The sequence below is a fragment of the Dendrobates tinctorius genome, unplaced genomic scaffold (genome assembly GCF_039654945.1).
Source record: "Dendrobates tinctorius isolate UK_male_01 unplaced genomic scaffold, ASM3965494v1 ptg000143l, whole genome shotgun sequence".
Taxonomy (NCBI): domain Eukaryota; kingdom Metazoa; phylum Chordata; class Amphibia; order Anura; family Dendrobatidae; genus Dendrobates; species Dendrobates tinctorius.
Genome location: NW_027361810.1, coordinates 37,739,662 through 37,762,809, shown reverse-complemented (window position 1 = coordinate 37,762,809; position 23,148 = coordinate 37,739,662). Strand labels below are relative to the sequence as shown.

The following is a 23,148-nucleotide window of genomic DNA, read 5'->3' as shown; positions in this document are numbered from 1 at the left end:
TCTATCTCTATATCTATCTATCTCTATATCTATCTTTCTATCTAACACTATATCTCTATATCTATCTCTATATCTCATTATCTATCAATCTCTATCTCTCTCTCTTTATCTATCTATTGATCTATCCATCTATCTCTATATCTATCTCTATATCTATCTATTATATCTATCTATTATCTCTATTATCTATATCTATCCATCTATCTAGCTATCTCTATCTATCTCTATATCTCTCTATATCTATCTTTCTAACTCTATATCTCTCTATCTCTATACATATCTCTCTATCTAGCTATTATCTCTATATCTATCTCTATATCTATCTTTCTATATCTATCTGTCTCTATATCTATCTCTATAACTATCTATCTATCTATCTATATCTATATCTATCTATCTATCTATCTATCTATCTATCTCTATATATCTTTATATCTATTTTTATTTATAGCCATCTATCTATATATATTTATCTCTATATCTATCTATATATGTCCATATTATTATTATTATTATTATTATTATATCTGTATATCTCTATCTATTATCTATCTCTATCTATATATCTATCTATCTCTATATCTTTCTATCTATAGCTATCTATCTCTATATCTATCTATCCATTATCTATTTTCTATCTATCTCTATATCTATCTACCTATCGATCTATCTATCTATATTTCTTTCTATATCTATCTTTATATCTATCTCTATCTATCTCTATCTATCTCTATCTATCTCTATGAATCTTTCTATCTATATCTATCCATTATCTACTTTCTATCCATTATCTACTATCTATCTCTATATCTATCTATTTCTACATCTCTTTCTATCTATTTCTATCTAACTCTATATCTATATATCTATATAGCATTATACCCTATGAGGGGGGCAGTATTATACCCTATGAGGGGGTGCATTATACCCTATGAGGGGGTGCATTATTCCCTATGAGGGGGCAGCATTATACCCTATGAGGGGGTGCATTATTCCCTATGAGGGGGTGCATTATTCCCTATGAGGGGGCAGCATTATTCCCTATGAGGGGGTGCATTATTCCCTATGAGGGGGGCAGTATTATACCCTATGAGGGGGGCAGTATTATATTCTATGAGGGGGTGCATTATTCCCTATGAGGGGGTAGTATTATACCCTATGAGGGGGGCAGTATTATACCCTATAAGGGGGTGCATTATTCCCTATGAGGGGGGCAGTATTATACCCTATGAGGGGGGCAGTATTATACCCTATGAGGGGGGCAGTATTATACCCTATGAGGGGGCAGCATTATTCCCTATGAGGGGGTGCATTACACCCTATGAGGGGGTGCATTATTCCCTATGAGGGGGGCAGTATTATACCCTATGAGGGGGGCAGTATTATACCCTATGAGGGGGTGCATTATACCCTATGAGGGGGTGCATTATACCCTATGAGGGGGTGCATTATTCCCTATGAGGGGGGCAGTATTATACCCTATGAGGGGGGCAGTATTATATTCTATGAGATGGCTGCATTATATTCTATGAGATGGCTGCATTATACTATGTGAGGGGGCTGCTTTATATTCTATGAGGGGGCTACCCCAACTCCTGCTACATAATTAAGACATGTACAACCTTATATTATACCCGGATATTAGCGTGTTTTACCGCATAATTGGTGGTCTGGTATTTAACTCTATGCAGCTACATAGTGGGCCCCAAGAATGATTTTCTCTGGTGGGCCCAAGGTGTTCCAGTCCGACGCTGCCCCAGAGCCTGGATTCTAGTTTTTTTGTAGGTTAATAGCTTTAAAGACAAGAGCAACCTCTGCTGCACCTTCATGTTCTTGCAGCAGAGGTTGTCAAGACCACACCCAGCTCTTACATCAATCAGATTTCTTTGCTGTGATTGACTTAAAGGGAACCTGACTTCAGAAAATAGCTTATTAATCTTATCCCAGGCATCTAGAGGCAATTTCATGATAACTACAATGATGTTTGTAGCTAAACTATATACTATATGAGCAGTGGTTTTGCTTTGGTTATAAAGTAAAAATTTGCCTCCATGATCATGCAAGTGTACACACTGGATTTAAGAGACGTCAGCGCTGACATCACCTGGCTGGAGCGATCAATCAAAGAGAAAAGATGTTTCTTCAAACCATGACTCGGCCAGTATACGGTACCACCCCAGTTACTTGGGGTAATGGTTTTCCACTCACAGAGACAAGTTTGTACCTTATAACTATAGCAAAATAACATAGTTTTTCTACACACATCATTGCAGTCATCATGTAATTGCCTGGAGGAACCTGGGATTAGTTTCATAGGCAACGTTCTCATAGCAGGTCCCCTTTAAACTGTGTTTGGGGTATAGTATTATCACCTACACAACTGTCAGCTTTATCATGTTGAAATATGATGTTTTAGGAAAAGTCATAACAATTGATATACATGTCTCCGGAAAACTAATATTGTGAATAAACTTCGCAAGTACAGTGCGTGATATATTCAAGAATGTCAAGAATGGCATATAAACAAGCACATAAGATGCGAGGAGGCTTTATTTTTAGAAATCCAATATAAAAATGATTGCTGCAATGACTATTTATGATTGATCGGTGGCGAAAGGTTAATTCTAAAAATACCTTTAATCATTCAATTGTCTGATTATATCTGTATAATATACGTCGCATAATGACTCAGGATGGCTATTGATGTACATTTGCCAATAGTGTTGACAGTCATTCACCACCTTTTGACATCTGCAATGGGTTCCTTCCATTTTTAAAAGGATTTTGGCTAAGTATAGGTTACTAGATAGAACTGTAATGTTTAGAGTCTACACTATACACCACACATTACATCTGTATTGATAGTAGAACCCTGTTTTAAGCAAGGAGAACTTATATTTCTATTCTTGGCTTCGTTTTGAGCCATAGAACTATTCTTCAACAGAAAAGTATTAGCTAAACTAGCTGTTCATTAAAATTCAGATATCCGGCTCCATGGAAACTAAGCCGCGGCACGACTGATATGACTTATTCTTCTACTTATTAGTTCAGAAATAAGTTTGTTTTTCCTGCAGCAACATAATTTAAACAGTCTTGAAATTCCAAGAACTTCATCGATAGAATAATAACATTGAATTATATTTATTATTTATTATTATAGCGCCATTTATTCCATGGAGCTTTACATGTGAGGAGGGGTGTACATGATAAAAAACAAGTAAAGTAATCTTAAACAATACAAGTCACGTCTGAGGAGAGAGGGCCCTGCCCGCGAGGGCTCACAGTCTACAAGGGATGGGTGAGGATACAGTAGGCGAGGTTAGAGATGGTCGTGCAGCGGTTTGGTGGATCGGTGGTTACTGCAGGTTGTAGGCTTGTCGGAAGAGGTAGGTTTTCAGGTTCCTTTTGAAGGTTTCCATGGTAGGCGAGAGTCTGATATGTTGGGGGTAGAGAATTCCAGAGTAGAGGGGATGCACTTGGGAAATCTTGTATGCAATTGTGGGAAGAGGAGATAAGAGGGGCGTAGAGAAGGAGATTGTGTGAGGATCAGAGGAGATAGGTTGTGGATGTCTTTGTATATCATGGTTAGGGTTTTGAACTGGAGTCTCTGGGTATTGGGAAGCCAGTTGAGGAATTGACAGAGGGGAGAGGCCAGGGAATAGCAGGGGGCCAGGTGAATTAGTTGGGCAGCAAAGTTTAGAATAGATTAGAAGGGTGCAAGAGTGTTAGAGGGGAGGCCACAAAACAGGAGGTTGCAGTAGTCAAGGCGGGAGATGATGATGACTAGGGTTTTTGCAGATTCTTGGTGAGGAATGTACGGATCCGGGTTGTCTGATAATTTGTCCGATAATTTTTTTCTGACGTTTGCTATTGGGGGAACGTTGGGACAACCCCAAACATATTAGACCGTTGACCCGTTGGCTGATGAATTTGGTGTGTTAAGCTGAAATTATGGTATTGTGTATGGCCAGTGTTGCAAAATATTAAGAGAAATCAGAATTATAGCTAAGCCAGACCTTTTCTCTACCAAAAATGATGTAAAAAAATGGGTATATTGTGGATTTAATCTGCGCTGCTGAATGATTCAAGGTCCAAAACATGTAGCCATTCAATTGTGGATTTATTTAACACGTTTCAAAGTACACAACTTCTTCATCAGGAACACCACAATGTCCTAATACACATTGTAGTGTTCCTGATGAAGAAGTCGTGTACTATGCCAAATAGAAAAAGTAAATACATTTTACACAAAAAAATGATTTAAACAATAGGTCATTTTCTGATGACACACTCCCTGTAAAGAAGCATTCCTCCTCCCATAAAAGTTTTTATCCATTTAATATATTTCAATCATCAAATTGTATAGCATTGGGTACTTACAACTGCTCATTTTGCCTTTCTACCCAGTTATTTCTACTCTTTTCCATTAAGTCTAATGATATTACATGATTAAAAACTGACTAGCTGAATCCTTCTAAGCTCTATGTAGAAACAGGAGGTCAATTTTACCTGCATGAGTCATCACTACAAAAGTCCCTTGCATGGGGAGGAGGAGGGAGCAGCTGGGTCAGGAGTTGCAGAGGGGAATGATAAATGTAGGGACAAGAGACTTCCTGTTTCTACATAGAGCAGAGAAAAGTGAATAATTAGCTGGGTAGAAAGGCAAAATGAGCAATTGTAAGTTCACATTGCTATATAATATGATGATTGCAATATATTAAGAGGATAAAAACTAATATGCGTGCTTCTTTAAGATGTTTATTGAAAATCATATAAAGGATATTATATTTGCTATACCAGTATTAGCTCATATTATAGTTTTCAAAGTATTGTTGTAAAATGAATACGCAGTTGGCAAAGTTATGAGAAAGGACAGCACATAGAAAATAGAAACAGAGAGAACAATTTATATTATTTCTATCCAAAATGACAAATTCTAATGTTAGTATAATGCATGTCCATCACACTCCTGATATAGCTATGGCTGATTAGAGCACGTGCAAATCTAAGGAAAGTAGTGCATGTTTCAGATTGAAATCTATGTTGTTTTCTAACACCAATTTTTAATGTATTTTATGTTTTTTTGGTCGCAATCTTTTGATTTTTTTCCAGTTTTATCTTATTTTCTGAACAAATTTTGTCTTAAAATCATTCCACCACTTATTACTTCTGTTCAATATGATTTACGGTTTCCCTTTATTTGACTTGTGTCGTTTATTACATTTCTTTTAACATTTTTCTTTCTTTTTTTTCCTGCAGTTTGCATGTCTATGCGTCCATCTTTCCACTATCAGGTCTTTATTTTGCTATATTGTATTCTATATACTTTTCCTTTTTTTTTTACTTTGTGACATCTGAATTATTTTCCCACCCATCTGTTTAGATTTATTTTAGTTTTTTTTTTCCATATCCAAAACTGACCTGACAGCATGATTTGTATTGTGAAAAACTGACATTCTTTTTCTTTTGTCCCCTAATTATTACACTAGGTGGTTGTGAATGCGCTGATCGGAGCAATTCCCTCCATCATGAACGTGCTGCTGGTCTGCCTCATATTTTGGTTGATTTTCAGCATAATGGGAGTGAATCTTTTTGCGGGAAAGTATTATCACTGCGTTAATACCACGACGGGTGTCAATTTCCTTGATACAGAAGTTAATAATAAATCAGAATGTTTACAGCTAATAAAGGCAAATCTAAGTGCTCGATGGAAGAACGTAAAAGTCAATTTTGATAACGTGGGAGCAGGGTATCTGGCGCTACTTCAAGTGGTAAGTCCAGTTCATATATTCTCTACATCGTAAACTTCTGTGTATACCACAATCTAATCTAAAGACTAGGTAACCTTTGCACAGATTCTTTTTATTGTTTATTTCCTAAATGCAAAGTTAATCAACTTTGAAAATAGTCTTAATTGAAATTGTTCTTCTATTTTGCTTCTGCAAAACTGATCCAAACATGTCGCAGCTCCTGCCAGCTTGCTGCACTCCCCTCTCTTCTCTCAGTGTTAAAGATAGCAGGAGTGAGAGAGAGTGATTTATACCTAGATCTGCAGTGGACATGGGAGAGAGTATCTCGGGGAGGGCACAGAAAACAAACTATAGACAAGAAGGAAAGCTTAGAGAGCGGTAATAAATATTAGAGCTGTGCTAATGCATGAATGCAAGAGTGAAGACAGCAGCACCCTGGCTACAAAAAAGTTTATATCCAGCCTATATTACTGGGAGAGAAACTCCCACAAAAGAAAAAGCTGAAAATTGGATCAAATTGGACATCAGGAGCACAGAAATGAAGATTGCAGATTAACTTTAAAGTGATTTTATTAATCAAAGGTAACCACTAGCACAAGTAAAAAGTAATTTTTTCCATGTCAAATGTGTTCATGGCCTTTACAGGGTTTCTGTCTGCACTGGATGACTGTTCAAGCCAAGTACAGGCACTCGGTGCATCATGGCGTGGCCAATTATTTAAATACACCTTCCCACCTGCTTATTTTATATCTCCTCCCTTAACGGGCTTTATGAAGTCAGAGCTGTCAATCAAAAAAAGAGAGGGGATGTGGAGATAGAGAGAAAACATGCAAATGAAGGCTTGAGTGTCTGCTGGGTGTATCCAGACCATGTAAGGGTCTATTGACATGGACAAACAGGCGGCACTAAATGAACACCATGTTTTAAAAGGCCCCTGTCAGCACCGAATGACTGTCCAAATCAAGAACAGGCGCTTGAAGCATCATGGCGGGGCCAAATATATAACATTAACTACACCTTCCTATCTGCTTGTTTTCCATCTAGCTCCAATTTCCTCTGGTCATATGAAGCCAGAGCTGTCAATCAAATAAGGAGGGGTGGAGATAGAGGGAAAACAAGCAGGTGGGAAGGTGTATTTAAAGGATTTGCTCTGCCTAAAATACCGAGCTGCAGGACTTAGTTTGATCAGTCATTCTTTCTGACAGAGTCCCTTTAAAGCCAGTTTACCCCGGCAGACCATGTTAAATGATGAGAACTGGGCGATCTGTAATCGATCAGTCAGTGCACATAAACTGCCATTGATCTCGGCTGTGTGAGTCCTGTTTACACAGGACAATGCACCATAGAGAATGATGATTTTGAAGCCTTCTTAAAAATCATTTCACCTGATAAACAAGTGTTTTGCTCGTTTATCAGGTGATCAGCAGCCTGTTTACACTGTAAGATTATCATGATACGAGTGATCTTAAGCCCCCGTTACACACTGCGATATCGCTAGCAATATCGCTGTAAAGTCACCGATTTTTTGACGTTGCAGCGATATTGCTAGCGATATCGCTGCATGTGAAACTTACCTCCGACCGGCTCCCCCGCTGGTTATCGCTGATAGCGCGAGAAGCTCCTGGACCATTCCTCGTCGGCCACTTCCTGCGGCGCGTCCTGCTGTGATGACGAGCGACGCGTGAAGCCGGGCGGGAGGACGCAGGATCGCCGCGTCTGACAGGTAAGTAGCGATCCCCGTCCCCTGCGATGTCGCTGGTGAGATCTGCCTGTGTGGCAGCTCACTAGCGACCACCTAGCGATGCACCAGCGATCCTGACCGCGTCATATCGCTGGTCGGGATCGCTGGTGCATCGCTAGGTGTAACGGTACCCTTAGGAGCTTTCATCCACAATAATCTTTCAGTGTAAATACACCTGAAGGGTCCTGGTTAATCTGTGCTAAACTGGTCCCTGGTCTGAAAACCAGAGAGTTTGACTTTGTAAGAATCAGATAATCTGGCTGCCACGAGAAGTGGTGAGTTCTCCTTCAATGGAAGTCTTCAAACAGAGGATGGACAGGCATCTGACTGGGATGATTTAGCAAATCCTGCTTTGAGCAGGGGGTTGGACCAGATGGCCCAGGAGGTCCCTTCCAACTCTACGATTCTATGATTCTATGATTCTATGATCTTGGCTGGCACACGCGCTGTTTCCTTGCGCCACTTCCTGATCATGCTCATGCTCAGACCAGAGTTGATTACTCTGCCAGTATGCCAGTTTTCAGTTCTACCGCACAAGTGGCAGATGTTGTGCAGCCTGTAAATGATGTTGCAAATGTCATCCTTGTCAATCAACTGACCAGGGGAAAGATGAATACAGATTGACCAAGAGACTTCAGAATATTTGGATGTGCACATTGGACACTTGAGCCTTCATTTGCAAATAGCTTGGGAGATTTTTAAAGTCATCTTTCAAAGGAATACACTAGAAATAACTAATGGATATTAATTGACATTAGAGTTATATTTTCAGGTCACAAATGGTGGTTGACGCAGATTCTAGAAATACATTTTGCAGACAGTTTCTGTTTAAAGGGAATCTGTCACCCCTTTTTTGAGATATCATATAATGATATCATTCAATTGTGTGTCACATAAGGATTCTCTTAGTACTATGGCTTCCCCCTGACCCCGCACCTTTCATGCATAAATACCTTTTTATATCGGTTCAGATGTATGTAAACTGCCACTGTCCGGTCTGCTGGGCGGGGCTTATTCACCTGCTCCCCCCTCCCTGTCTTGCTCTACGCATTTCTTCTTGTGTAGAGCAAGACAGGGAGGGGGCGAGCAGTTGAATAAGCCCCGCCCATCGGACCGGACAGTGGCAGTTTACATACATCTGAACCGATATAAAAAGGTATTTATGCATGAAAGGTGCGGGGTCAGGGGGAAGCCATAGTACTAAGAGAATCCTTATGTGACACACAATTGAATGATATCATTATATGATATCTCAAAAAAGGGGTGACAGATTCCCTTTAAAGGGAAGAGCTCATCTATATAGAAATCTTTGGCATACACCTGAGGAAGGCTGGATGCAAGCGAAGCCCAGTTTTTATTTTTATAATACTTTTGATCTATTCGCACTTATTGACTCTAGCTGCCTTTTTCATTTCTACAGGAATGCCCGCCATCTGTTTTTTTTTTTTCACTTAATAGAATTAAATCTTGCAGACAGTTTTCGTTTAAAGGGATAAACTCGTCTCTGTAGAACTCTGGCATAATAAATGACAAAATAACAGTAATTGTAATTCCATAATATGTTTTATTGGAAACTTTCATTATAGTAATTAGATTGAATAAAAAAAAGTCTATTCTGTTTGTCAAGTCCAAAGTATAAATCCCAATATTCACCTAGCATGGATCTAATGGCCAACGGAATTGTATCATGTATCTATACATCTCTGTAGGGGTTTCGGATAATTTTTTTTATCTATTTAGAGTATAAAAAAAACTAAATGCGGCTCACTGGTGAATACTCTAAATGATGCGCTGGTTAACAATAGCAGTGCATTGTGCTAACATTACACTGTAATACTGTCCGATTCTCTGCATAACTGTATTACTGCAGGCAAACACGGTCACTACGTAAGTGAAGCTAATCTGTGAATTAAAAGTAACATGTTCACACGTTTTCTGTAGAGAGTATCCAAGTTATAATGAGGCTAAATGTATTTTTCTTGCAGGCAACATTTAAGGGCTGGATGGATATTATGTATGCCGCAGTTGATTCACGGAAGGTTTGTATAAATTATGAATGACTTATGTCATTAGTGTGACATTGGCTTCTGTTACACTGTAATTCTATAAGAAAAACAACCCCTGAAGCATCAGTGATTTATTTTTCCCAAAATGCTTTTGATTGTACGTAAAGGAGAATGCGTAGTGATGAGCGAGTATACTCGTTTGTCGGGTTTTCCCCGAGCATGCTCGGGTGATCTCCGAATATTTTGGCGTGCTCGGAGATTTAGTTTTCGTCGTCTCAGCTGCATGATTTGCGACTTGTAGACAGGCTGAATACATGTGGGAATTCCCTAACAAACAAACATTCCACACATGTATTCAGCCTGTCTAGCTGTCGCAAATCATGCAGATTAGACAACGAAAACTAAATCTCCGAGCATGCCAAAATACTCTGAGGTCACCCGAGCATGCTTGGAAAAACCCGAGCAATGAGTGCAATTTTAATAAAGCCCTATAACAATACACTAAAGTCATGCGCCACAACCCCACGGTAAAGGTAACATTATTCCGCAGGTCACCCTATGTCTTACAACTGCCAATTTTTACCCATCATGTAGCCTCCTAATGAACCTTGTATAGGCAAAGCGCATCAAGCAGTTGTAGATTCTGCTTTGTGGTATTAATGTATAATAGATTCAGTGGGTAATTACTTTTTAGGTTCCGTAATGAAAAAATTTATTTGAAACTTTAAAAAAAAAAAAAAAACATCTCATATCTCATGTTCAATCTTCAGGAGCTCATCGCTCTCCTGTCTACCGGCTTCCTGCTTGCCTGGGGGTGGTAGTGCTCTCCTGGTGATTGATAGTTCAGATTAGTAACTTTATATGCTACCAGTATAGATAGCTTTGTCTCTACAGCATCGGAGAGGAGCAGAGACACTGACCTGGCCAGATCCATCTGGGAGCAGCGCATGCAAGCTCTACAGTAAAGTGATCCTTGTCTAAGAAAACAGCCACATCCGATAGACTAGAATGTTGTCCAGTAAACTTGACAGTGAGCAGTAAACTATCAAATTAAACATTCCCCGAGAAGATTTTTGACAAGCGGTAAATGGCAAAGTTGCTTGCTTTTACATTCACATTGCAATTATTTATAATGTTAAGAAAATTACAGTTGGGTTCATAAAATCATAGAAAGTTAGAGATGGAAGGGACCTCAAAGATATGTTATAAATTGCTGTAATTTATAATTTTCATTCCCTTTACAAACTACAGTTACTGGATCAGCCTAAATATGAAGACAACCTCTACATGTATTTATACTTTGTCATCTTCATCATATTCGGCTCCTTCTTCACCTTGAACCTGTTCATTGGTGTCATCATCGACAACTTCAACCAACAGAAAAAGAAGATAAGTATTATATTAGTCATCTTACTGTTTATATAGGTAGTTAATAATGACCTTATTCTGATAATACTGTGCATATGCATGGCTAAGTGTAATAAAGTGATTTGCCCCTTCATATGGCTTGTTATTGAAGGGTACCTGTCCCTTTGTATAGGTCTTATCTGCATGCATCATGTTATAGAACAGGAGCTATATCACATTTTGTGGGAAAAGTTTCAAAGCAATTTGTATTTTATTCATTTTTATGCTTAGTAGTCAAGTGGGCGGTCTTATTCAGTGAATGGCAGAGACTGCTGTCAGTCATTAAGTAGGACCACCCACTAGACTTTTAAGCCTAGGATGACCAGGGATTTAAATGAAAAAATAAATAAAGCTCTATTTAAGATTTTCTACTGAATATTTCCCCACAAAAAAATATAATTTAATCTGCTCTGATTCTCCTGTTCTAAAACAGGCTGCTCATAGATGGGACGACATATACAATGTGATAGGTTTACTTTAAATAGAAAATCTTTTAAAAGTGAAGTGAAGTGTCGTCTGAGACTATAATTTCCAAAGGATCACCCGTGTCCATGTAACAAGGTGGCATAGGGTGGTAATCATGGGCAAGTCCACTAAATTACAGTCAGTGAGCACCCCTATGGCATAGTTGGTTACCTCTGACACACGGTTGTTCTCCATATTTAAACGGCGTCCTCTGGATACACCACCCGTCGCACCTCGGTTCCAACAGTGGGAAATTTTTTAATAACAATGAAATAAAGAAGATAGCAATTCCTGAGTTGTCCCTATTCTGTTATGCTGTTCCATCGGCTCCAGTCTGGTTCCCACGAGCAAACAGTCTTTTAATAGGCACTTGCACAGTCCTAGTGTTCGTTCCTACTGCCCGGCAGTCCTGTGGCAGTCCTTTCTCCACTCCAGGGATATATTCTGCTCTCAAGAAAGCAGAGCGTCCGGCCCTTGGCAAACCTGCCCAGGCACTGACTGGAAGACAGGAACTTCCTCTGCCTTTGAGGCCCCTGTGTATCCCTTATTGTCCCTGAACTAGTCATGTTCAGTACAGTGCAATATAATACAAGGACGTGAAACAAAGGAGACATCGCACAGTACACATACAACAGTAAAACAGTAATTTGTTAATACATAGCCAAACTATCAGGACACCGCATGGGGGACACGTGCCTGACATGAAGCAGAGAGGGGGCAATTGAGGGTCCCCGCCACCTCCTTACATCCATAGACATCAGCTGATTTCAGAGGCTGTATTAAAGTATTTCCTATTGAGTTTCTTAGCTAATAGCAGCAGAGTGTAAATGTTAGGGGTTGCAGTTTTGCCAGAGGTTGGAATCCACTGTTATAGAATAAATAATATGTAAAATGCTTCTACATATTTGTAGTAAGATGTGGATTGTGTGCACTTAATCCTATTTCCAAGGTTATATCCAGTTTTTGTTTCTATTTTTTTTTTACTTTGGAGGTCAGGATATCTTCATGACAGAAGAACAAAAAAAGTACTATAACGCAATGAAGAAGCTAGGATCGAAAAAGCCACAAAAGCCCATTCCAAGACCACCGGTAAGACGCTTCACATGATGTGAATATTAGAGGTTCACCAGGACTTTAACATTGATGGCTTATACTTAGGATTGGCTAACAATTGTAGGTTAATGGGGACCAACTCTTGGCACCCTCCTTAAAGGAAACCAGTCACCTCATTTTTGGCCTATAAGCTGCGACCTCCGCCATCGGGGGCTTATCTACAGCATTCTGCAATGATGTAGAAAAGCCCCTGATGTAACCTGAAAGATAAGAAAAACGAGTTAGCTTATACTAACCCCGGGGTCCGGTCCGGTCCGATGAGTGTCGCAGTCCTGTCCGGCACCTCCCATCTTCTAGCAATGACGTCTTACTTCTGCCGTGGCTCCTGCGCAGGCATAATTTATCTGCCCTACTGAGGGCAGAGCAGAGTACTGCAGTGCGCAGGCGCCGGGAAAGGTCAGAGAGGTCCGGTGCCTGCGCACTGCAGTACTTTACTCTGCCCTCAACAGGGCAGATAAAGTATGCCTGCGCAGGAGCTGCGGCAGAAGTAAGAAGGAGGATGTTATCGCCAGAAGATGGGAGGTGCCAGACCGGACCGCAACTGTCACCGCACCGGACCACGCCCCCCATAAGTATAATATAACTCGTTTTTCTTATCTTTCAGGTTACATCGGGGGCTTATCTACAGCATTGGGTCAGCTTATAGGCCAAAAATGAGGTGACAGTTTTCCTTTAATCACTTGGTCATGGAGCCGTGGAGAGAGTAGCAGATGTGGTTGGTAGAGATGGGCAAATTTATTCAGGTGAAATTGAATTCTACAAAACTCCATATTTTCTGCATGAAAGAGAGGGCTGACAAACATTTTAAAAAAGACAGAAAAAACAAATACTGGCCTCACCACTTAGCTCTCTGGCCAGCTCCACTGCTCGCTCTTTCCTATATGGTCCTTGTCTCATCTTCGACTAAGCCCAGGACAACTCCTCACAGAAGTCCTGATCATGACATTGCCTACACCTTACACCATGCATGTGAAGAGACGTCCCAGGCCTTGTCGCAGCTAGATGTCCCAGCCTAGTGTTCGTGACCAGGCCTGGATTGTCTCTGTGCACGTGCGTAAGGTCGTGGTGACTCCTATGTGTTTCATAGTAGCAGTGATCTCATAATAGAAAAGAGTAGCAAGAAAAGCATTTAAAATGGGGAAGTTCCCGAGGTCCACCACAACCATTATTAAATTGTAGCTATAGTGTTTTAATTTGTGGAATGGACCGATAACAGCTTTAAAGCTGAAACAAAAAAAAACGGATTCACTCAGCCAAAAACAGCCATGGAGTTTTTATAAATGTTTCTATTTTAAATTTTCCTTATTCTTATTCCTACTTTCATTTTTTTTGTAGAATAAATATCAAGGCTTTGTGTTTGACCTTGTGACAAAGCAGGCGTTTGATATCACTATCATGATCCTTATCTGCCTTAACATGGTAACAATGATGATTGAAACAGACGAACAAAGCGACGATATGGAGAACAACCTGTACTGGATCAACTTGGTCTTCATTGTCTTATTCACTAGTGAATTCGTCCTTAAACTGATTTCCCTTCGCCATTATTACTTCACCATTGGCTGGAACATTTTTGATTTTGTTGTTGTTATTCTGTCTATTGTAGGTAAGATCTGTATAATATCACCTTTAGAATAGATCATATTGTGAATTTAGTTTACATTTTCAGGTGCAAGAATTTTTTAAAAATCCTCAGGTACCTAAATATTGTTGTTACATTCTTGCTATGGCGCCCCCTGGGGTTCATTTGATTTTCTCTCAGAATGTCCACCTGTTGGCTCATATTGAGTGGTCACACATGCTCAGTAGCCACATCAGCTCGTTTTAGCACAAGTGAGGTTTTAAGGGTATATATATATATAGAGAGAGAGAGAGAAGTGCCTACAAGTAGTATTCAACCCCCTGCAGATTTAGCAGGTTTGATAAGATGCAAATAAGTTAGAGCCTTCAAACTTCAAACAAGAGCAGGATTTATTAACAGATGCATAAATCTTAAAAAAACAAAAAATTATGTGGCTCAGTTAAATTTTAATAAATTTTAAACATAAAAGTGTGGGTCAATTATTATTCAACCCCTAGGTTTAAAATTTTGTGGAATAACCCTTGTTTGCAATTACAGCTAATAATCGTCTTTTATAAGACCTGCTTAGGCCGGCACAGGTCTCTGGAGTTATCTTGGCCCACTCCTCCATGCAGATCTTCTCCAAGTTATCTAGGTTCTTTGGGTGTCTCATGTGGACTTTAATCTTGAGCTCCTTCCACAAGTTTTCAATTGGGTTAAGGTCAGGAGACTAACTAGGCCACTGCAACACCTTGATTTTTTCCCTCTCGAACCAGGCCTTGGTTTTCTTGGCTGTGTGCTTTGGGTAGTTGTCTTGTTGGAAGATGAAATGACGACCCATCTTAAGATTCTTGATGGAGGAGCGGAAGTTCTTGGCCAAAATCTCCAGGTAGGCCGTGCTATCCATCTTCCCATGGATGCGGACCAGATGGCCAGGCCCCTTGGCTGAGAAACAGCCCCACAGCATGATGCTGCCACCACCATACTTGACTGTAGGGATGGTATTCTTGGGGTCATATGCAGTGCCATCCAGTCTCCAAACTTAACGTGTGTGCTTGGCACCAAAGAACTCGATCTTGGTCTCATCAGACCAGAGAATCTTGAACCAGTCTGTCTCAGAGTCCTCCAAGTGATCATGAGCAAACTGTAGACGAGCCTTGACATGACGCTTTGAAAGTAGAGGTACCTTACGGGCTCGTCTGGAACGGAGACCATTGCGGTGGAGTACGTTACTTATGGTATTGACAGAAACCAATGTCCCCACTGCCATGAGATCTTCCCGGAGCTCCTTCCTTGTTGTCCTTGGGTTAGCCTTGACTCTTCGGACAAGCCTGGCCTCGGCACGGGAGGAAACTTTCAAAGGCTGTCCAGGCCGTGGAAGGCTAACAGTAGTTCCATAAGCCTTCCACTTCCGGATGATGCTCGCAACAGTGGAGACAGGTAGGCCCAACTTCTTGGAAAGGGTTTTGTACCCCTTGCCAGCCTTGTGACCCTCCACGATCTTGTCTCTGATGGCCTTGGAATGCTCTTGTCTTTCCCATGTTGACCATGTATGAGTGCTGTTCACAAGTTTGGGGAGGGTCTTAAATAGTCAGAAAAGGCTGGAAAAAGAGATAATTAATCCAAACATGTGAAGCTCATTGTTCTTTGTGCCTGAAATACTTCCTAATACTTTAGGGGAACCAAACAGAATTCTGGTGGTTTGAGGGGTTGAATAATAAATGACCCTCTGAATAAACTTTTCACAATTTAAAAAAAAATTAAAGAAATAACATTCTTTTTTGCTGCAGTGCATTTCACACTTCCAGGCTGATCTACAGTCCAAATGTCACAATGCCAAGTTAATTCCGAATGTGTAAACCTGCTAAATCTGCAGGGGGTTGAATACTACTTGTAGGCACTATATATATACATATATATATATATATATATATATATCACTCAAAAATTAACTTTTTGGTATATTTTTGTGGTTTTAGTGTATAGGGTTTTTATTTTTTTCATTTGATCTATTCATCAAATTTGAGCCTTTTTTTCAAACAGAAATGCTTCAAGAATTGACACGTTGGTATGCAAAACAGAGTGCAAATCCAAAAAATATATTTTATTCACATAAATGAAAATACATAAAATCACATATATAGAAAAAACATTGAGGGTTCATGAAAAAAGAGGGGAAGGAACAAACAACAAAATATGTTGCCCGTGTCTATAGTCAGACATGTAGAGGTGGGAGGATGGCAGTTATAATGATAATATCACCATTGTAGCCAGAACAAACCCCAAATATCAAAATATAACCAGATAGTACTGTTAAATATGGGTTAAATAGTAAAGTGCACATATTGCTAACATCACTCATTTGTAATGAGTAAATATAATTGAATAGAAATTTAATGGCTGCAAAAAGGACTGCAAGGGCAGCCTAAATTTTCACATGATAGGTAAAAAGCAAAAAACGCCAATCTCACCCATAGTCCCTCTTTCAAAGACCCGGAAAACGCATCTGGTTATATTTTGATATTTGGAGGTTTGTTCTGGCTACAATGGTGATATTATCATTATAACTGCCATGCTCCCACCTCTATATGTCTGACTATAGACCCGGGCAACATATTTTGTTGTTTGTTCCTTCCCCTCTTTTTTCATGAACCCTCAATGTTTTTTCTATATACAGTGGGGCAAAAAAGTATTTAGTCAGTCAGCAATAGTGCAAGTTCCACCACTTAAAAAGATGAGAGGCGTCTGTAATTTACATCATAGGTAGACCTCAACTATGGGAGACAAACTGAGAAAAAAAAATCCAGAAAATCACATTGTCTGTTTTTTTTTCATTTTATTTGCATATTATGGTGGAAAATAAGTATTTGGTCAGAAACAAAATTTCATCTCAATACTTTGTGATATATCCTTTGTTGGCAATGACAGAGGTCAAACGTTTTCTGTAAGTCTTCACAAGGTTGCCACACACTGTTGTTGGTATGTTGCCCATTCCTCCATGCAGATCTCCTCTAGAGCAGTGATGTTTTTGGCTTTTCGCTTGGCAACACGGACTTTCAACTCCCTCCAAAGGTTTTCTATAGGGTTGAGATCTGGAGACTGGCTAGGCCACTCCAGGACCTTGAAATGCTTCTTACGAAGCCACTCCTTCGTTGCCCTGGCGGTGTGCTTTGGATCATTGTCATGTTGAAAGACCCAGCCACGTTTCATCATCAATGCCCTTGCTGATGGAAGGAGGTTTGCACTCAAAATCTCACGATACATGGCCCCATTCATTCTTTCATGTACCCGGATCAGTCGTCCTGGTCCCTTTGCAGAGAAACAGCCCCAAAGCATGATGTTTCCACCACCATGCTTTACAGTAGGTATGGTGTTTGATGGATGCAACTCAGTATTCTTTTTCCTCCAAACACGACAAGTTGTGTTTCTACCAAACAGTTCCAGTTTGGTTTCATCAGACCATAGGACATTCTCCCAAAACTCCTCTGGATCATCCAAATGCTCTCTAGCAAACTTCAGACGGGCCCGGACATGTACAGGCTTAAGCAGTGGGACACGTCTGGCACTGCAGGATCTGAGTCCATGGTGGCGTAGTGTGTTACTTATGGTAGGCCTTGTTACATTGGTCCCAGCTCTCTGCAGTTCATTCACTAGGTCCCCCCGCGTGGTTCTGGGATTTTTGCTCACCGTTCTTGTGATCATTCTGACCCCACGGGGTGGGATTTTGCGTGGAGCACCAGATCGAGGGAGATTATCAGTGGTCTTGTATGTCTTCCATTTTCTAATTATTGCTCCCACAGTTGATTTCTTCACTCCAAGCTGGTTGGCTATTGCAGATTCAGTCTTCCCAGCCTGGTGCAGGGCTACAATTTTGTTTCTGGTGTCCTTTGACAGCTCTTTGGTCTTCACCATAGTGGAGTTTGGAGTCAGACTGTTTGAGGGTGTGCACAGGTGTCTTTTTATACTGATAACAAGTTTAAACAGGTGCCATTACTACAGGTAATGAGTGGAGGAAAGAGGAGACTCTTAAAGAAGAAGTTACAGGTCTGTGAGAGCCAGAAATCTTGATTGCTTGTTTCTGACCAAATACTTATTTTCCACCATAATATGCAAATAAAATGAAAAAAAAAACAGACAATGTGATTTTCTGGATTTTTTTTTCTCAGTTTGTCTCCCATAGTTGAGGTCTACCTATGATGTAAATTACAGACGCCTCTCATCTTTTTAAGTGGTGGAACTTGCACTATTGCTGACTGACTAAATACTTTTTTGCCCCACTGTATGTGATTTTATGTATTGTTATTTATGTGATTAAAATATATTTTTTACCTCTATATTTTTGGGATTTGCACTCTGTTTTGCATACCAGTAATTGGTGAGTGTTCCAAATAGGAAAGAAATTTTTCCATGGTCCGTATATTGGTACATTTATTTGGGGGACCATATATAATGTAGGAATAATGTATTTTGTTTTAATATGTATAAGAATTGACATGTTGCTTCCATTCCAAGTGGAAAAAAACTTGTAGAGAAGATACAGCACCTTTTGAACTATAGGAACAGTTACTGTTGGAATTAATAGGACGACTATGCCAAAAATATTTGAAGATAATTTTTTTCATGTAGATTTGGGAACAGAATATGCTCCAAAATCCCTGTAAAAACCCCAATGTGAACGTACCCTAACCCTCAGTACCTCCATTGATTTGTAGAAAGAAGGTGTACAACATTATATATATATATATACACTCACACACACAAATGAATGTGGTTTTGCCTTTGTGCATCTCAGCCCTATTCATTTAATGGGACTGAGCTGCAGTACTTGGTAGACTCATATGGTCTAGCTACTATACTCCTTCATTCTGCTGATTAGCAGGGATTCTTAGAACCCTGTAGGTCAAGTTGCCACCTATACCCTTAAATGTTTCCTTAATATAATTTTTTTCACATTCGTCCAATATTATAAGCTAAACAAGTGTAGAATATATCTTTTGGGTGGAGGTCACAGCTGTATTGGGATTTGGGAAGACTGGTTGTTGGCCGACATGGCCATGAGTCATAAGTGACTTGTTTGAACGTAGGACCTCATATAGTTATTTCATTCTTTAAAATATATATATAAAAAAGAAAGATTTAGCCAGTAATGTTAATTTTCATTCTTTATTGTAGGTATGTTTCTGGCAGACATGATTGAAAATTACTTTGTCTCTCCAACATTATTCCGAGTCATAAGACTTGCAAGGATTGGAAGAATCTTGCGACTCATAAAAGGAGCGAAGGGAATTCGAACTTTGCTTTTTGCTTTGATGATGTCACTTCCGGCTTTATTCAACATTGGTCTTTTGCTCTTCTTAGTTATGTTCATTTATGCCATCTTTGGAATGTCGAATTTTGCTTATGTCAAGAAGGAAGCTGGAATTGATGATATGTTTAATTTTGAAACGTTTGGCAATAGTATGATTTGCCTATTCCAGATCACAACTTCTGCTGGGTGGGATGGTTTATTGGCACCAATTCTTAACAGTGGAGCACCAGACTGTGACCCACATGCAGAACATCCAGGAAGTTCTGTCAAAGGTGATTGTGGTAACCCCTCTGTTGGGATTTTCTTTTTTGTAAGTTATATCATCATATCATTTTTAGTGGTTGTAAATATGTACATTGCTGTCATTTTGGAGAACTTTAGTGTTGCCACCGAAGAAAGTGCAGAACCTCTAGGGGAGGATGACTTTGAGATGTTCTATGAAGTTTGGGAAAAGTTTGATCCAGATGCAACACAATTTATTCAATATAGTAAATTAACTGACTTTGCGGATGCACTGGATCCACCTCTTCGTATACCAAAACCAAACAAAGTTCAGCTTATTGCAATGGATCTTCCCATGGTAAGCGGTGACAGAATTCACTGCCTTGACATCTTGTTTGCCTTTACAAAGCGTGTGTTGGGTGAAGGAGATGAAATGGATAATCTCAGACAACCGATGGAGGAAAGGTTTATGGCCTCCAACCCTTCGAAAGTCTCTTATGAACCGATCACATCTACATTACGGAGAAAACAAGAGGAACTTTCTGCAGTTATTATTCAACGTTGTTTCCGGAACTATTTTTTAAGGAAAACAATTAAAAAAGCTTCATATATGTATAGAAAAGATAAAATGAAAGAAGTAAATAGCTTGCCTATTAAAGAAGACATGGTGATTGATAAGCTTAACGGGAACTCAACCACTGAGAAGACAGACATGACGCCCTCGACGACATCACCTCCATCTTATGATAGTGTAACAAAACCCGACAAGGAAAAACATGAAAAAGACAAAGCAGAAAAAGAGGACAAAAGCAAAGATGCCAGGGAGAATAAAAAATAAAACTGCACATTTTTATTTTTCATTTGTGTGACAAATTGTTTACAACCTGTGAAGATGACCCATCCGTGTCAACAGGACTCCTTTTGGGAGATCTATGCCAAACTGACAGTTGTTGCATATATGTACTCAAGGTCAGTGCCTATAATAAGACAGTGACCTCTTGTCAAGAGATGGTGTATCAAGCTTGACTGGTGGTTACTGCTTAAATACCAGTTGACACTCTGAAAGCCACCAGCGGCTTCTCGGCCTGTTGGGATCAGTCAAGGGAATGCAAACCTATACTGTTTGTGTGTTTCACATAAAACACTGTAGTACAATAATTGTGTCCACTGTTTGCATTTTCAGTTTCCATGCTGCCATATGTTTACAGAACTTGTGTTAGTGATTTTATCATTTTTTTAATTTAATTTGTAGGCCATTTATTTATATATGTGACTATTTTTGTAAATGGGTTTTACAGTATGACGGGGATAGAGTACAACTTTTAAAGAAAATTATCATAAGTCGAAGAGAAAAAAAAAATACAGATGACCACACACTGTACACGTGAAGAAGTCATTCACACCAACTCAACAGCACAAGTAGGAGACAAGCAGGCACGCCCAAGCTATTTTTTAACAGTTACACCAATATAGAGATTAGTATCGAAGATCGTGCCCATGGTTATCCATTCCATCACTAAAGTTGTGAGAAGTCACCGTGAGATGAGCAAACGTGTATCCCCCTCCAAAAGGACTCAACATATAGGCAGTAGTTGTCCAATTTCAAGGTCATGTCGATGCATGGGGGTAAGAGTAACCAAGGTGTTCTCCCTTCTGTATCTGTTGAAAGTTCAAGATCATGTTATATTACATCTTTACGTTCTAAATGATTTGAAATAATATTAATAAAAAAAAATAATAATATGGAGCGACCTAAATAGAGATGACTATTGTTATATAGTGGCTGGGATTGTAAATGGGATTTATAAAAGGAATTTAAAAAAAATAATAAAGAAAAATATGAGCTATATAAAGAGGGCCGAAAAGTTTAATGAAGACAAGGTCTTTTAAATCGAAATATATCGTTCCGAGAGGGATATTTTATCGAGTTTTATTTAAAAGATGCGCATTCATGTGCTATATAAAAATGTAGGGATTGTGGTGAGTAGATGGAAAGATAACATATTTAAAGGTTTTTTTGTATTATATATATATATATATATAAAAAAGAAAAAAATATTTGAAATGGAAAACAGTAGCCTATTGCAAGACATTGAAGAAGAAACAATCTCAGACGCATCGACCAATGTAAAGGTTTTTCTATGACCCATAATGTGCCTGAGAACTCCCGAGCCTTTTGAAATATGGAATCCTAGTAGATACGTCTAACCTGAGGACAGAAACACCTACCGTTGAGCTTGCCTAATTGGTCTGTCTGCCCTTATGTACTGAAGATGTAGACTGCGCCCGCTTGAAACACAACATCACTTAGTTCGAAAGTGTTCCATAGTGGAATGTATCACAAAAAAACATATCTCAATTTGAAAAACAATTCATAAAAGTGGGTGTTATATTGTGGCCTGTTCATCGATTTCCAAGCCTCCAGTATAAGAAATACATTTCATCTTTCCGAGTACATACCGTAAGAAAAGCCAATGTGTACATCACCAAAACCAATGTGAAATGATTGACGATGTTAGAGTTCTGTCTGCAGACAACAGACTGATGTTATATCACTTAATGAAGTGTTTCGCACAGATGCGTTCATGACACTTAAGAAGGTGTATCATTTATTCTTTTTTTTCCCAAGTTAACCAATAAATGGGCGTCTTCCCTGAATGATTGTAATTATTTTTGACACCTCAAGTCATGCAGAAAGAAAAAGTGTCGCTTCGTTAATGACAAAATAGCCGTGTTACACCGTTGCCAAAACCAGTTGTGTACTGTCTTAACAATTCTGTGTTACAAAAGAAAAAAAAAGAAAAAAAAAAGTGATAGTACCTTAAAATGTTAATGTAGACTCGGTCTTTTGGGAATTGCAAGTGTTTTTTTTTATAATATATTAACAAACTGTCTTGAATGTACATTGTAGATAAATCAGCAATCGTATTCCACTTCGCACATCACTGTATGGGACTCGTTTGAAATATATTCCATACAAAGTGTCTTAATGATATATTTTTGCCCAGATACAGTGCACATGATATGGACAGATTCTAGGTTCATTTAAGCACAGGGACCCCATTTGTCATATTATATTATTTTATTAATTTATTTATTTTATTTTATTTATTTTTTTCGAAAATCTTTCACTGGAAGCTTATGTGGCATTTTCTAAGGTTCGTTATTTCGGCTAAGAGTTTCAATTCAATAAAGAAATATGTATTGGCTACTTTAATAACATTTGGATTATGTTGTGACATAATTAATGTTTTATTTAGGGATTTAATTAAGGTTGATTATAGAGTACCTATCAATTATTTATTTTTGCAAAATGCTAAGTAATACCCAACCTACAGCGGTCTGGTGGGGATCCGAGACCCAACTGATGACTGGAAAAGCTCAACACTTCTGCCTGTTGAGAAGTGGCACTACAGATAAGCTTTTTGATCCAAAAGTGCCCAGACCCTTACCTATCTGCAGGACATGTTAAGAAATACCTATCATTTAAAAAAGATATATATCAAAGGTACTCTTTAAGAATTTAATTGAAAGGGTATTTATTTGGTTCAGTGAACTATTACTATTAAAATAAA

The 23,148-nt window shown here is 39.0% G+C and overlaps 1 protein-coding gene across 2 annotated transcripts in view; it reads left to right on the top strand.

The window, feature by feature from the left end:
- Positions 1-22,794, top strand: part of LOC141049376 (sodium channel protein type 2 subunit alpha-like) — a 334,599-nt gene extending 311,805 nt beyond the window's left edge. For both annotated transcript variants that reach the window (XM_073545791.1, XM_073545790.1), the window contains 6 exons: positions 5,490-5,771; positions 9,477-9,530; positions 10,749-10,886; positions 12,354-12,458; positions 13,818-14,088; positions 19,216-22,794. In XM_073545791.1, coding sequence (XP_073401892.1) covers positions 5,490-5,771; positions 9,477-9,530; positions 10,749-10,886; positions 12,354-12,458; positions 13,818-14,088; positions 19,216-20,411 — 2,046 coding nt within the window. In that variant the 3' untranslated portion in view covers positions 20,412-22,794. The remainder of the gene's footprint in view (positions 1-5,489; positions 5,772-9,476; positions 9,531-10,748; positions 10,887-12,353; positions 12,459-13,817; positions 14,089-19,215) is intronic.
- Positions 22,795-23,148: the final 354 nt, after the last annotated feature.